General features: G+C 34.6%; 1 protein-coding gene and 1 long non-coding RNA gene across 3 annotated transcripts; both read right to left on the reverse strand.

Moving 5' to 3' along the window:
* Positions 1-3767: 3767 nt before the first annotated feature.
* Positions 3768-8922, reverse strand: LOC142618235 (uncharacterized). 2 transcript variants are annotated; one of them, XR_012841224.1, is made up of 5 exons: positions 8660-8922; positions 8359-8445; positions 4596-5211; positions 4233-4319; positions 3768-4127 (listed from the first exon to the last, which is right to left on the reverse strand). It is a non-coding gene; the product is annotated as an uncharacterized LOC142618235 (long non-coding RNA). The 2 variants fall into 2 exon arrangements; XR_012841223.1 differs by lacking the exons at positions 3768-4127; positions 4233-4319 and having other exon boundaries at positions 4328-5211.
* Positions 8923-11246: 2324 nt separating this feature from the next.
* Positions 11247-13140, reverse strand: LOC142618844 (pentatricopeptide repeat-containing protein At3g25210, mitochondrial). Its single transcript, XM_075791877.1, has one exon. The coding sequence runs from the start codon at positions 13077-13079 to the stop codon at positions 11904-11906; it is 1176 nt and encodes a 391-aa protein (XP_075647992.1). The 5' UTR covers positions 13080-13140; the 3' UTR covers positions 11247-11903.
* Between the last annotated feature and the right edge of the window lie 2348 nt (positions 13141-15488).

The following is a 15488-nucleotide window of genomic DNA, read 5'->3' on the forward strand; positions in this document are numbered from 1 at the left end:
TTCAATTTTTGTCTTTATCATTGGGCAAAAACATCAATCGGTTTTTGGTATAAATGAGAACTGAACCCTAGATCTTTTATTCAACTATCAAAAACTTTATTAATTGAACTAACTGGAACTCATCACAGTTTCTCAAAAAAAAAAAAAAAAAATGGAACCCATTGCAAAAATCTAGTCGTCTTCCACTTTTTATAGGGTTTTTTTTTTTTTTTTTTTTTTTAACAATATAAAATCTCATTATCTAAAAAATTTTGTTGCATAACCCAAATCCATTTTCACTGTATCTAATTTTACTTGAAATGGAAGTAAAATAATCATAATCCTGAGTTGTGTTTAGTTTATGAGTTTAGCCAACTATAAAGATGCTTCCAAGTGGTTCATTATAAACATAGAGGTTAATAGCAAAGATTTAGGCATCAATGGTTATTTGTTGTGGATGTAGTTCTCTAAGGTTAAACCATGTTCTCTGCTATAAATACCCCGCATTCTCTTTATTTTTCTTCCTTTTTTCCTTATTTTCTTTATTTTATTCTTCATAATTTCTCATACAAATCGGTTCAATTTTGTTCTACACTAATTTTTTTTTTTTTTTTTTTTTTTTTTCGCATCATCACTTTTCAGTAGTGGCTCAACGTCTGGGCCTAACGCCCCAATTTTTTTTTTTTAACGATTTCACCATTTATATAAAAAAGCCTCATCTCATATAAAAAAGCCCAAAATTGCAAAGTGATGTTAGGAATATTACAATTTTTTGTATACCAATCACCAAAAAATTTATATATTAGTTGGTTGAAGCCTACTAATTGCATTCATTACCATATCAATTTGTGTGCTTTATAGTAAAATTTATAGTATTTTTAAGGGCGCAACTTTTGTTCAGTACCTCCAGTGCACTGGACCCGCTACGATCATAACACATGTTCATTTTCAGATATGTGTCATGATTGCAACGGGTCCAGTGTCACAGGACATTGGACAGAAGCCACACCCTATTTTTAAGACTTCCAATATTCTAAAGAAGTTAATTTTAATTTTTTTTTTAAAAAAATGAAGCTGTGTACTATTTTTCTCGCCTCCAAATATTATACAGGTCCCAACCTTTTTGCTATATCTAAATATTTTTATGTCAAAGAATTATGTTCCTTGAAGACGCCGTAAAATTAGTAGTGAAATGATGCTATAGCAATGATTTGTAACTGCTCATACATATTTGTGTCATTGACCTCAAATTTTTAAACATAATAACTGAGAAGATTTGAATTTGTAGACACTCCATTTTATACCAATTGATGCCAAACTTCTATGACAAAATGGTAACTAATTTCAGGATGAAAAGTGCCTCTCATTACAAACCTAAAAAAACCACACAAAAAAATAAAGGAAATAGAACTGGAAAATCTTGGTATTGTTCTTGAGATGGTGCAAACATGTCCAGCATGCATGTGTACAAGGCAAAAACTTTCCAAACTTAACTATTTAATGTATGGTAAAAGTAAAACAAAGTTAAATTATTAAGTACAATGATATCAGAAACAGATGATGTAGCTAGATCTATTCCAACACCCTCCATAAACTGCGTTAGTTTCACTCCAAAGTAGAACCATAGTATACACTTAATTTGTTTTGTTTGTTTCTCAAGAAATATTTTGTATTTAATCCCTTTCATTTTGTCATTTTTAAATACATTTGGGAGCATGGGACACTCAACTGCAAGAGGCTATTGACAAGATGCTAAAGAAAGTCAAGGCCACCTACAAACGGAAAAGAATTCTATCTATTTGAAATGGACTTATGTCAAGGTTTAGATTAAATATTTAAAAAATTAAAGATGAATTCAGTATTTTATGGATTGTACACTGTTTAATCCTTAAAATAAAATCTTGACAATGAAATGATCTCAATGAGCACTCACTATTACTTCAGTTATCATTTTTTTTCATTCATTTTTTAAGGGGAAAAAAAAAATACATACAACCTCCTGTGTTTTCTCTTAACAAAACACAAAACTTCCTTGAAATTTTGAATGTAACACTTAACCTTTATGTGATATTGTTTTATGTATAAACTATTAATTATGATTGCTCAAAAAAAAAAAACTATTAATTATGTAACACTTATATCCCTTGAGGTTTCAGTGTAACACAAATCCCTTTATTATTTATATATAAAACAATATCAAAAGGGCTTAAAGTATTAGATTATGCAGAGTTTGCATTTCACTTATAACCCACGATAGGAGTCGTGTGTACTTTAAAATATATAAAATAAAATAAAATTGTTAGCATGATAATGCCAAAAATGCTATGCTATTAATGTGTATCACACTCTTTTTTGACACATAAGTGATTTTCATCAAAACTAGGGGCAGAAAGATCAAATTAATAGAATTTAAATTTTCTTTTAAATGGCAATTTTACTACAAACTTGGTTGACTACAATCCCACTAAAAATGATTAACATTGCTACATAATTGAAAAATCTAACTGTTAGATTGCATATTCTTTATATTCTTAACACGCATGTCAAATTTCGTGTCAATCAGATTTTATTTACTATCGATCCACAAACTTATTTTTTATGCATAATTTTAGACTACAAAATATAAAATTTAAACATTTGATTAATGACGTAACTATTAATTTTTGATCTTATAAAAATTTTGCAAATATGGACAATATTATCAGAAAATATAATTCGACGATAGATTTGTCCAAGTTCACATCTAATAAAAAAATATTACGTAAAATTTTAGTCATTATCTATAATCAAGTTTGTACTCTCTCAAAAAAAAAAAAAAAAGGGTATGTAGCCAAACTTTGTCTTTCTTTAAAAACGATATTAGAACTTTTAGTATCCATATCAATTTTACAATATTGGAACTTTAACTAAAATTTTGACGAAAATTAGTATCTATATCAATTTTAAACACCAAAAGTGAATTTCAACCCTGGCATCATTTGTCTATGATTTTGCATTCCACATGTATATAGAATATATATTTGGCTTTCAATGAAGACTTATTTTTTTTGAATCTGAAGATTTGATTATACCTTGAAATAATATGATCCTAAGAATGTTGGAACTCAATTGCCTAGCCATATGATATCGAGAACAATATGACAACTTCCAATGAGCATGTCACCTACTGGAAAAAGAGCACTGCCTATTGCTAATATGATATATCCAATGAAAATATCAATTACAATGAGAGAGTTACAAGTGCTGACATCCAAATATATTTTCCAATAATTTATATCCATTCAAAAAAGGAAAAAATGGGGAATGACTAACAAGCACCTTGTTCATTCAACAGAAACTTGAACCTAATCAACAATCTTCAACCCCAACGTATCATACGATCTGCAACCTTCAACTGGCAATAAGATACAAACTATAGGAGGTATCAAGATTTCTAAAGTGAATTGACCAATGTCCCCACACTACAAGAAATTTGACTATTTTCAATTATTGAAACCATTTCAAAGTGCTAGAAACCATTGTAAAATATATTTTCGACAGTTGAAATGACTGTTGGAAACCCTCACTGAAATCTATGTCAGAGAACATTTTTTAATTTTATTTACAACCTATGCAACTGTCAAAAAAAATGTTACACCTTTATCAATAGTTAGTGAATGTTGAAGTATTATTAAATACTGTTAAAATATATACACATAGATGTAGATTAAAATATGCTTATTACTTTTATTCACATGCACTCAACCATTGATACAGGGTATCTTAAGATAAATATCAATAGTTTGTAAACGTTGAAAAAGTATTTTCTTTATAAAAAAAAAAAAAAAAGGATACCCTCTTTCACATTAATCAAAATTGAATAACTTGATTCAAAATATAAACATAAACACAGTTACATTAATACCATCTAATATATTTTCCTAAATGTTTTTCACAATATGTGCAGCTAAACACTTTTTTAAGTTGCAAATCCAGCCCAAAGAGTACTCTCAAACAAAAGTTACCAACTCGAAAAATGGTTGATAGACATGTCAAAAAATGTTGGCTTCCTTTCAGACTTGGACAACGTATAAGTACCAAATGACCAAAATAATGGGGCTGTTAGTCTTCTTTGCAAAACACAGTAAAGCTGATGCACAGTCCTTCACCTGCCATGGATCAGAGCTGTCTCAGAACCCAGTATACATACTTTCCAGAAGCCCTGTTTTAAAAAAGTAACCAAGCAGTGCCCCAACAACAAGAGAAAAGCTTACCCTTGGTTATTTTAGGAATGTCAATTTCAGTAACAGCCCTTCTAATCTAGAACAAACTCGAATTTGTGCAAGTACTTCTTTCAAAGCCTGCCACAAACATGGGACAACAAAACTCTGTTTCATAACATCCCTAAACAAATGGTAAAAAAACTACTTGCATTCCAGAACAACTGCTAATATCAGCAACAACAAAGAAAAGACTGGATTCATCCCAAACTTTGTACACGGAAAGAGTTAGATATATTACTTTCACAGAATAAAAAAATTAAAAATTACAAGCAAAAAAATTGGAAATCAAGAGGACTTAATGGAAGTATATCAAGTATATCATGCATTTGCAAAAATCATTGAGTGCCTTTCTACCTGTGATTAGCTCCATCAAAATCACTCCAAAGCTATACAAATCAACCTTGGTGCCTTTCTACCCGAAGGAGTGATCATTCGTTAACACACAAATCAAATATGATATTCTACCACTCATGTCAAAATAAGTTGATGATGAATTGATGCTACCATGTGACTTGTGTTTGGCAAACCAAAGGGCTATGATAGTTCCACTAGTGCCCACAATAAATGCTGGGTAGCCATGTGGTGAAGAGGATGAGGGCATTTATCCTGGTGCACTAAAAGAGACAACTTCCGGTACCTAATTCATGACCATGGAAGTCATTAGATAAAGAGAAACAATTACATAAAACACAATCTCACCAGTTTACAACCATATAAGATCAATGAAAATTCTAATAGCCTAGAATCCATTAGTTAAGCATTTAACAAAACAAAGGAGTCCATTTACTGATTTTAAATAATCACAGTTAATTAAACAATAAAATGAAACAAATGGACCTCAAGAAAGCCAATCTCTCTTTCAAGCACTTGAACCTTAGCCATTTCCCAGAGCTTGTCGTACAAATCTGGATACACCAGTGGTGACCTTGGACGTGGTGGCAGCAGAGATGGCACCGAAGAAGAAGAAGAACTACCCAAATAAGCAGGAGCAGCCATTAGTACACAAACTACAAAATGTTATATCTAGTAACATAGCCAACAATTGAGAAGGATTTTAGATGAGATATTGTTTATACATTAAGGGACTACTTGGAATTGTTTAGCAAATTAAACATCTTTCTCATAGGATGTTGTACATTTCTATGAAATCATTAAACATGGGAGCTGCTGATATGGAGCATAGACTTAGAGTACAACATTTTTTTTTTTTTTTTAATGAGTAAGAATGGTATATATACAAAAGTCTACTTTATGCATGAAGAACATAGAGCAAACCCAAAAAAAACAAGAAGAAGAAAACAGAGAAACAACAAAAAGGAAAACCAAACAAGAGAATAATTACAAAAGAGAAAGGGAGCAGAGAAAAGAAGGGAAAGAATCACTAGTCGTGAGTCTCTAAGCCCGAGACTAATCAAAAAGAGTTCTACTAAAAGAACCAAGCATCTGATCACTGGAGCTATTCAAGTCCTCAAAAGTCCTCCGATTCCGTTCCTTCCAAAAAGCAAGTCTGGGATTGATCTAGTTATAACCCAAGGCAAACCAAAAGTTATAAAGACAAAACTCCATAACCGAGAAGCCATCTCACAATGAAGAAGTAGGTGGTCTGCCGTCTCTCCACAATGACAGCACATAATGCACCAATCCACAAAATCCAAACCCCTCAATCTCAAGTTATCTCCCGCTAGGATCTTATTCCAAACTACACACCAAACAAAAAAAGCAACTCGCCTAGGGGCCTTTGCTCTCCATATAGCTTTCCAAGGAAAGACAGTCGAGGGAGAATCCCTTAGTTTGTTATAATACGACCGGATGTCAAAAGCCCCATTAGGCTTCAATTTCCATCTCATTTGGTCTCCAGCATCCATAGGAGGAGTATTGGCTCCCAAAATACAAAGAAAATGCAGCCCTTCATCTGTCTCCCAATCATTAAACTCTCTAATAAAACGAACATCCCAAATGCAGCCTTAGAGTACAACATGAAAGTCATCAACATAAATCATGGTCATGTCAGTCTGTTTAGCACAAACAGATTGTTAGCCAGCATGGAAATAGTTGTTACTAAAACTTTTTTCTGTTGAGGTTGACCCTTTTGAAAGAGCTCTCAAATCCAGTTACCTAATTTAAAGAATTGATTGTTTAAAACATTAGAGGATGAGAATTTCATTCGATCAATCACCCTAACCACCCCCCCAAAGGGGGTCCCAGTAATAAACCGGTTAAAAATCACTGTTTAGTACTCACTTGTCTTTGTTTGAAAGTCTCTCAAGTCGTCAGTGTGTTCATTCAAGAAGAAAAACCAGAGACTTTTTATCTTTCTCAATTAAAGTTCCACAATCAACTAAACCAACAAGAACTGGCATGTATTGGAATTATCTTTATCTCTGACTATAAGCATGTAGGTGCCGATTTTCAATTATCAAATTAGCTAAACACAAACATAGAATAGAATTTTCAAAATCCCCATCAAACTCTCAGATCAAATACACAAAATCCACAAAATCAGCATCAATACTAACTCATATAATAAATTGAGAATTATAAGAGGTAAATAGAAAGAAAGTTACGAAGCCCATATCAAATTCTATCCAAAGCTCAGAAAAAGAAAACCAAATGATAAACACTATATAGCTCTTGACATATAAATTCTGGATTTCCATAAAGAAAACTTAGAAGATGTCCACATTTGATTAGAGTGGATATTATTTTTCTTACATGATTTGTAAACTATCTTGCAAATGCTATTAATTCACATCTAAATAAATATGGAATCTGTGAACTATTAGAAAAAAAGATATGAGGGTTTTGTCCACAGATCTACCAGACCTTATGTCTTCCTTGAGACTTCTTACAAATTTTTCATTCCATTGTTTATTTATTCAATTTTAAATTAAAAAAGCCAAAAAAACTGAATGGAACGAATTTGTTGTATTACAGTTTCTCTTCTGTGTTCCATGCTTTTCCTTCCACCCAAATCGTGATAATTTTGAAGTTGAGTTTGAGAAGCATTATAAGTTAATGGAGCCCTATTTGTAACCATGTTTATACAGAGGTAACAGAGTCAGTTTTAATGGAGCCCTATTTTTAACCAAGATTATCCTATATATACTAGTCTTTTATTTTTTTATAATGGAAATCAGATTTTCTCATTAACATAAGAGTAATCTTGGTTTACATCAGACTGCAAAAAGGGAAGAAGGAAAGGTGGACTTAAATCAGCCCATCTGAGTTCCTGAACAGCATTGACAGCATATATATATATATACACACACACACACCACTAGTCAATGACCACTCAACTCAATTTAAAGAGTACCCAGTTGGGCACTTCACAATTCCCATTATTTCATTAGTATTTATTAAAGGCAGAAAGAGAGAGCGAGCAGTCAATTTTTAACACTACAGATCACACTTATCAGTTATCACAACCTACAATTCAAGAAACCTCTCAGCCTACTCCCACTTCTATTCATTCCCCATCATTTGTATCTGAGCAAGAACCAAAGCCAGTAGTTGTGTCTCAGCTACCATCACAAGAATCTCAACCAAAGGCATAACCTTAACCCATACATACCCCGTTTAATGCAATAAAAAAAACCATCAAATGATGCAAACCGCAATTCAAACTCCAATCTTCTTCCATGGGTTCCCAAAAGGTGATAAAAAAACAAAATCATAACCCTATCTTTTCAAATCTTTAGGTCTTTACTGTACCACTTAATGGGCCCTGCTAGCCCATTTTTTGCTTCTCTCTCATGGAATTCACCTTCTCAAGCCTCCAACCATCATGGAGCCTAGCTATGAAGCTATCAGCGTTGATGTTCACATCAGGGCTGGGGCAGAACATGGACACTAACACAAGAATTCTTATAATTCATAAATTCCTTATGCACAAAGAAACATGAAGCTATATTAGCTAATTCACAAAAAAAAAAAAAAAAAAAATTGGAAGCACTAGTGCCAAAACTCTCTAAACAAAAAAATGCTTTTGATTGTAATTCTTAATTTGCTTTAATATATATATATATATGTGTGTGTGTGTGTGTGTGTGTGTGTTTATTTTTTAAGTCAGAGAAATGCTTCAACAAGGAATTGAAATTTTGATATGAAAGCATTATACCAAAATTTGCCAGTGGATGCAACGATTTCAAGTATGCCTTTGACCTCTTCAATTCTATGCCTATGCCTCTACAATCTCAACTGTAAGCTATACACCAAATATAAACACATAAACAAACAGAGTAAGAACATTTGTTAAACAATTTAATAGTTGATGAATTTGAAGGGAGAGCGCAATACAGAAGGAAACCCTAAGTTTTGAAAACTAGATAAAAAGAGTAAATTTATTGAATCTGAAGCAAAGTGAAATCAATTTGATGGCAAAGTAATTGCAGAGAGAGAGAGAGAGAACTGATTCGTACCTAATCGGAGGAGCTAAGACCACCGCGCCGAGAGAGATGAAGAGCTATGTGATTGCCATGATTGCTGAGATCTAGAGCTTTGAAATTTCCATGATCGAGATCGAGAGCTATGAAATTTAGTTTGGAATTTCTGAGTTTTGAGAGAGAGAGAGATAGACTGTGAAGTCTGTGATGTATCATAGAAATTGTATGCTCTATGAAACTTTGATTATAAAGTTCCTGGCCTTCCTATTTTCAACGATTACAAACCATTACTGAAAATTTTTAAACTTTTTCAACATTTACAAATTGTTAATTTACTTTGTCCACATTGATGATCAAGCCATTAATATTACTTTTTCCCTATCTAATTTTTTTTTACCTTTTTTTTTTTCACAGAGCTGAGGACAAAACAGAAACATTTTAATTTTATTTTTAAACACGTATTTCAACAGTTATACCAACTGTGGAAATAAGTATGCTAATTTCCTTGCTTTTACTCCAGCACAACTGTAGAAAATTAAAGCTCTATCAATATCTTTTCAGTGAAAGTAAATAAAAAATATGTTTAAAAAACTCAAGTTGTTTGTAGTGCCAACATCCAATCTAGGTAGCTAAGTAAGGAAATAAGCAAAGACAGCTTACAATAATGTGCTGGCGAAAAGAGTTTCATCAAAGTTTCCAATGCTAAAGGTATGGCAAGATGGAATAACCGAAGAACAATAAGCATATAAGATCATCTTCTCCTAATTTTTCCACTTCCAATTCCAGCCAAAAAGAATGTATTAAAGCATGTCTAGGGACACAATATTCTTCACAACATTTTTCACAATTGTTATGAATATGACTTGGGATTGGTGCATAATAAAAGTGGTGTTAATGGTGGATGCAAGTGAAAGTCATGTTTCAATCACAACAGGTCATGTCAGCAGATGTGAAAAATATTATGTCCCTAGCATTGCTCTTTTAATTCTCACTTGGATATGCATGATATATTATTAAACCAAAGAAAGTACAAACCACAACACACAAAATCATTCTGCACACAGCCAGGATCACTACATAGTACATATAACAACAAAGTAAAATCAGCTCTTGGAAAACATTAAAATTAAAAACCAATTAAAACACACTGACAATTCAAACTACAAAACCAGGTTTCTGTATAACAAAAAGAAAAATTCACCATTTGAAGCACAAAGCTCTATTTAAAATAGAATTTTTGTAGCCTCCAGTTGCTACAATTCTAACGTCAACCACTCACTTAATATCTTGAACAATCAGGTGCAGTTCAAGAGTGAGATATACTCAAAAAAGAAATAAATTTCTTTATGAAGCTTATACAATTACAGAAATCCAGACATGCCAAAAAATAACTTTGTTTTTCAAAAATTACCTCTACAAGCAAACTTTAGGATGGAAAAATCATATCTCTGTGCCTGCAGTTCATGTGCACAGTCAACAAGCAAGGCAGCAAAAACAATTCCTCCTACTCTGACCTAGATTTGCCAGTAAGATGATTTTCCATCCTAAGATTTGCCTTAAAGCAAAAGTGGCTGAACAAAGAAAGAAAAAACTGCATGGCCCTTTGGTAAAATAACTAAAGTAATGCAACCTGCAAGGCCATACCACTAATAAATTGGCAAACTTTTTTATCCAGGGGGCCCCATAATGATCACATTTCCAAGTCAGAAGTCTTGGAAACAATACCCTCAGGTAGTGGTTCACATTTCACTTTCTTGTGGCCTGCACTGAGTCTAAATACAAATGGAGGTACAATATAAGAATAAAATAATTAATCATTACATGCTAACAAGGAGAAATTAATACATTCAAATTGATTTAAAATGGTAGTAGCATACCTCACACATCTTCAATCTTGTATTCTGCATAGCATTAACTAATCCCCACAAAAAAAATCTCTGTGCAATGATGGCCTGTTATTACCCTTTAGAAGCCATGTTACTTATCTGACCCTAAAACTATTCATGCTTAGGATCAATATAAGTTCATTAACTGGTGCTCATTTGGAAGTAACTTATATAGCTTTCACAGATAAGATATGAATGAAGATATGTAAAGTTTAGTTATCTGCATAGGTTAGAAAATGATGCTTTATTGGAAAATGCCACTAAAGACTTACACTCAACATCCAATCTGGGTATCAAGATTTCTAAACTGAATTAACCAATTAAGTTTTGTCCCCAACATCCAATCAGGGTTGCAAAGCAAGGAAATAAGCAAAGATAGCTTACAGTCATGTGCTGGCAAAAAGAGTATCATCAAAGTTTCCAATGCTGAAGGTATGGCAAGATGGAATAACCAGAGAACAATAAGCACATAAGATCATCTTTATTTCCACTTCTAATCCCAACCAAAAATAATGTAATAAAGCATGTCTTCTCCATAATGGGCCTGAAGATTGCAAAATTTTCTTAGCAAAGTTTAGAAGTTCTATTCACCCTGTACCCTCCAAACGCTGAACATCATATTTGGCAACCTATTTACCCTGACAAGATTAAACTATTTTCTCTGTTCTTCAAAATAAGCACCAAGATCATTCACTGCTGATTTGAGTGTTTCATGAAATAGTAACCTGATTCTATAATGACTATAAAAAATCCATTTAAATAAAACAATTTTACATGAAACAACCAATATCAAAATTGGAGAACGTAGAATATATTGTTAAAACCAGCCAGCACAAGACTGCTCTTATCTGGATGATTCCAATGTTGCACTACATACAGAAGACAATGCGAATAGATCTTCAGGGAACTTCTCATACCATCACAGCACTATATGAATCTGAGATGCAGAAATTCATAAATTGAGATGAATCAGCCAGTGATTAAATTATATATTTCTTTCCAGATGCTTGATTGGCTCATGAAGTTGTAGTCTTCAGATGACTTAGAAGACTGAAATATTGAATCTACTCTCAACTTGGAAAATGTGATCCAATCAATAAAGTATGGTAATCTTCCCACTCATTGAACAATCCCTCTTCCTCAATTCATCAAGAAGTTCAAAGGTCTCACTGCCCCTCCCTTCCCGACACAAACCTTCCAACAAGGTTTTGTAAGTCAAAAAATCAGGACCCATTGAATTCCCCAACATATCAAACACAATCTCAATCACATCCTCAAACCACCATTCCAATGCAAGACTGTGAATCAGAATTACATAAGTACTATTACTTGTCATGTGGTGGTAGTCAATAGAAGTCTTCAATTGAACTCAGAAGAATGCAACATTGAGTCAATTAACGACATAGAAAATGCAATTCATTTAACAAAGCCTTGTACATCTTCTCACTCATCGAACGGTCCCTCTTCCTCAATTCATCAAGCAATTCAAACGCCTCATTGCCCCTCCCTTCATGACACAAACCTTCCAACAACGTTTTATAAGTCAACAAATCAGGACCCATCAACTTCCCCAACATATCGAAAACAACCCCAATCGCATTCTCAAACCTTCGTTCTAACGCAAGACTACAAATCAAAATCATATAACTACTACTACTCGGAACCAAACCCTTCCCCTTCATTTCCTCATAAAACCCAAAACCCTGGCCAACCCTCCCTTTCTCACACAACCCCTTCAGTATATACCCGTAAGTATATGCATTTGGCTCACATCCATACAACCCCATTTCACGAAAAACCCGAATGGCCTCATCAACCTCAAGACATTTCGAGTACGCCTTTATAATCATATTCAACACATAAGTATCCGGAATCACACCCGCGGCCTTCATTTGCTTCGACAACGACTTAGCCGATTGCAAATACATATAACAAACATTCAACTTATTGAACCTTCTAAGCAACAGGTTAAACAACATGGAATAAGTCACTAAATTGGGTTTACAATTCTCGGAATTATACATTTTCTTATAAACATCAAAGGCTCGATTAAAGAGCGATCTTCTATCACAGCAGAACTTGATAATGTAGTTATAAAGAGGAATGTTAATGTCACAAGCACCAGAGAGTACCTCTTCGATGAGGGTCTCGGCGAGGCCGTAGCGCTTGTTGGAGACGAGGATTTTGATGATGGTGAAGTAGGTGGCGTGGGTGTGAGTGTAGCCACGTTGTAAGGCAGTCCAGCGGAAGAGGTCGAGAGCGAGGTCTGGGTCGGATTGGGACCAAAGGGTGTGCTCGACATCGGATGGAGTGAACCCGGGTTTGAGGTTTTGGACCCATGTTTCGAACTGGGTTTCGAGTTGGGTTTTGCTTCTGGGGTGGAAGGTTGGTGGTGGTGGTGGTGGTGGTGGCGGTGGTGGAGTGGGCGTGGAGGAGAGAGAGCGGTGGTGGTGGTGGTGGTGGTGGTGGAGTGAGAGGAGGGTGAGGTTGAGGTGGAGAGAGGAAAGGTGGGTGGTGTTGCGGAGAGTGGAAGTGGAGATGAGTAGGCGGTGGATGAAGGATGGAGGCATTGTCACTCAAAAAGTAAGAGCATAAATCAAATCACAGACAAGAGGATTATGCAGGGTCTATGAATACAAAAACAATTTGGGGTTTGCAGTGACTTTAAAAGAGTTTTTTACGCTTGTAGTTCTCAAATTTAGGGTGTTCCAACTTCTCCACAAAAAAAAAAAAACTTTTAACATTGCATTTTTTTTTTCTTTTTTTAAATATTTGTATTTTTGAGAATTCATTCCCACTAGTTTTCAGTTGTGAAAAGTGCTACGTCCACAACATTTTTACAGCAAAAAAAAATCTTAGTGGTAAGTTCAAATTTGAATCAATAACAATTAATCACTGTAATTTGTTGTGAAAATGCTGCGGACATAGCATTTCTCCTTTCAAGTTTTTAGCAGTAAGTATTATAATTCATATTTGAGTGAGTGACATTATTGTAATTATTTTTAAAATTGTGGAATCCAAATGATGTTTACAATACATAAAGAGAAATGAAAATCCTAAGTAGTAGGTTGTTACTAGTTGTTATTGTCGGGGCAAAAAAGTAATCTTAATGTTAGGTTCAAATTTGAATTAATAACAAGTAACCACGAATGATTTGTTGTGAAAATGTTGTGGATGTAGCACCTCTCATACATAAAACACATTACACATTTTTTTCTTAAAAACAAGTATTCATATTCATACTAAATGCTCAATTGTGTTTTTTTTTTTTTTTTTTAAATGTTATTAGAAACATGGTATTTTTATATAATGGGTAAAGTATTTTCATAACATTCTCAACAGGAAAAAAAAAAGTATTTTCATAACATCTTTTAAACCATAATTTTCACATCATTTTAAAAACCATACCTAAATTCTCTTACCAAAGGGGCTTATGCAGAATTGATGACTAAAGTTTGGGGTTTGGACTTTGGAATTTGAACTATGGAGTGATTTTTAGAGGCTTAACGTCTATTTATCTAAAAATATACTCATTTTATCCTCTAAAAAGCTACTTATCTATTTTAACATTTCATTTACCATCTACCCAACATCTTATCTTTTATTAACATATTACAATAATATAAACTATATAATAAAATGATATAAAACTAACACATTTGTTTCTCTTCTCTCCCATTTCTCTTCTCTCATTTCAACTTAAAGAACTAATGGAATAAAAAATTCACAAAAATTTGGTACAGTAACACGTAGTGTGGGGACTAAAAAGACCTAAGTAAGTATTTGAGCATTATGCTTTGTTGATGGGCGCTAGTTTGTTTAGACTAAAAGCCTCCTAGAACCGTAACTCGGCCCATGAGTCGAGAGTCCGAGGATTCGTCCGAGGACGAACATCTCCTCGGACAGACCCATGATGACCCTGGGACTCACCAGAAAGATCAAGACAGGGTTACGTAAAAACCGTTGGTTAAAAGGGGGACTTAGGCGCCCTCCAGACGCAACGGTGTGATGGAAATATCTTATGAAAAGGCTGCCACGTCCACATTAAAGACCTTACACCTACCTCCCTAGCCGCATTAATGGAGGAGTGACCCCTGAACAGTAGAATTAAACTTTCCAGCTATTATAAAAAGACTTCAAGAAGATGGTGGAGAAAAAAAAGATTATTTTTTGGGGAAGAGCAGAAAGAAACTAAGAACTGTAACTTTGGCATAAAGAGAAGTAATATATAAATTGTCCTCGGCTTACGTCCGAGGAGGTTCCCTTGTCATATTTGTTTATCATTTGCAAAGACTGTGGCATTATAGCCTGCTTGTCACGTTTCCAATACCCCTAAACTAGATTGCAGGCCCATACTCTACAAATTTCATTGTTTAAGGTTCATTGGGCCTGAGCCCACGTGTGTTTTTGGGTCTAGGTACAATTGAGCACTTACAATTGGCGCCGTCTGTGGGGATCTAGTGTGAAAAGGAACTGGAATACCATGGCAGGTTTAGGCTCACACCATGCAGAATCTCAGGGATCGCAGCCGGAGGACCTGTTTGAACGCCTTAAACGCCGGAGGGATCGAGAGGGTAGCATTCACACCGAGTATCCTAGGTCGAGTCGTGCTCATACTGGAGGCGCCAGTACTGCTCATGAAGATGGTGCTAAAGCCATGCAGAAGGAGATTGATCACCTTAAGAAGAAGCTGCGCTGCGTCAGGCGCAGGCATGCTTCACCTTTATCCAGTATCTCTTCCGGGAGATCCCGGGGAAGTAGTTACAGCTCTAGGTCATGGTTGCCCCCCAGCAGAACGTCCTCTTGTGAAGAGGATGGCCTATCGGGTCGTAGGAGCAGGAAGCTCCCCTCTAGGGGCTTAGGGAATGATGCCATGAGCCGGGCGTTGCACCAGCTCTCCAAATCCCCATTCTCGTGCAAGATTGAGAATGAGAGGCTCCCCAAGAGGTTCACCCAGCCCACCTTCACCATTTATAATG

The sequence above is a fragment of the Castanea sativa genome, chromosome 12 (genome assembly GCF_040712315.1).
Source record: "Castanea sativa cultivar Marrone di Chiusa Pesio chromosome 12, ASM4071231v1".
Lineage (NCBI taxonomy): Eukaryota > Viridiplantae > Streptophyta > Magnoliopsida > Fagales > Fagaceae > Castanea > Castanea sativa.

What these genes read in the sequence shown, in the direction of transcription:
- LOC142618844 (XM_075791877.1), bottom strand. Translation starts at nt 13,079, where the DNA reads ATGCCTCCATCCTTCATCCACCGCCTACTCATCTCCACTTCCACTCTC.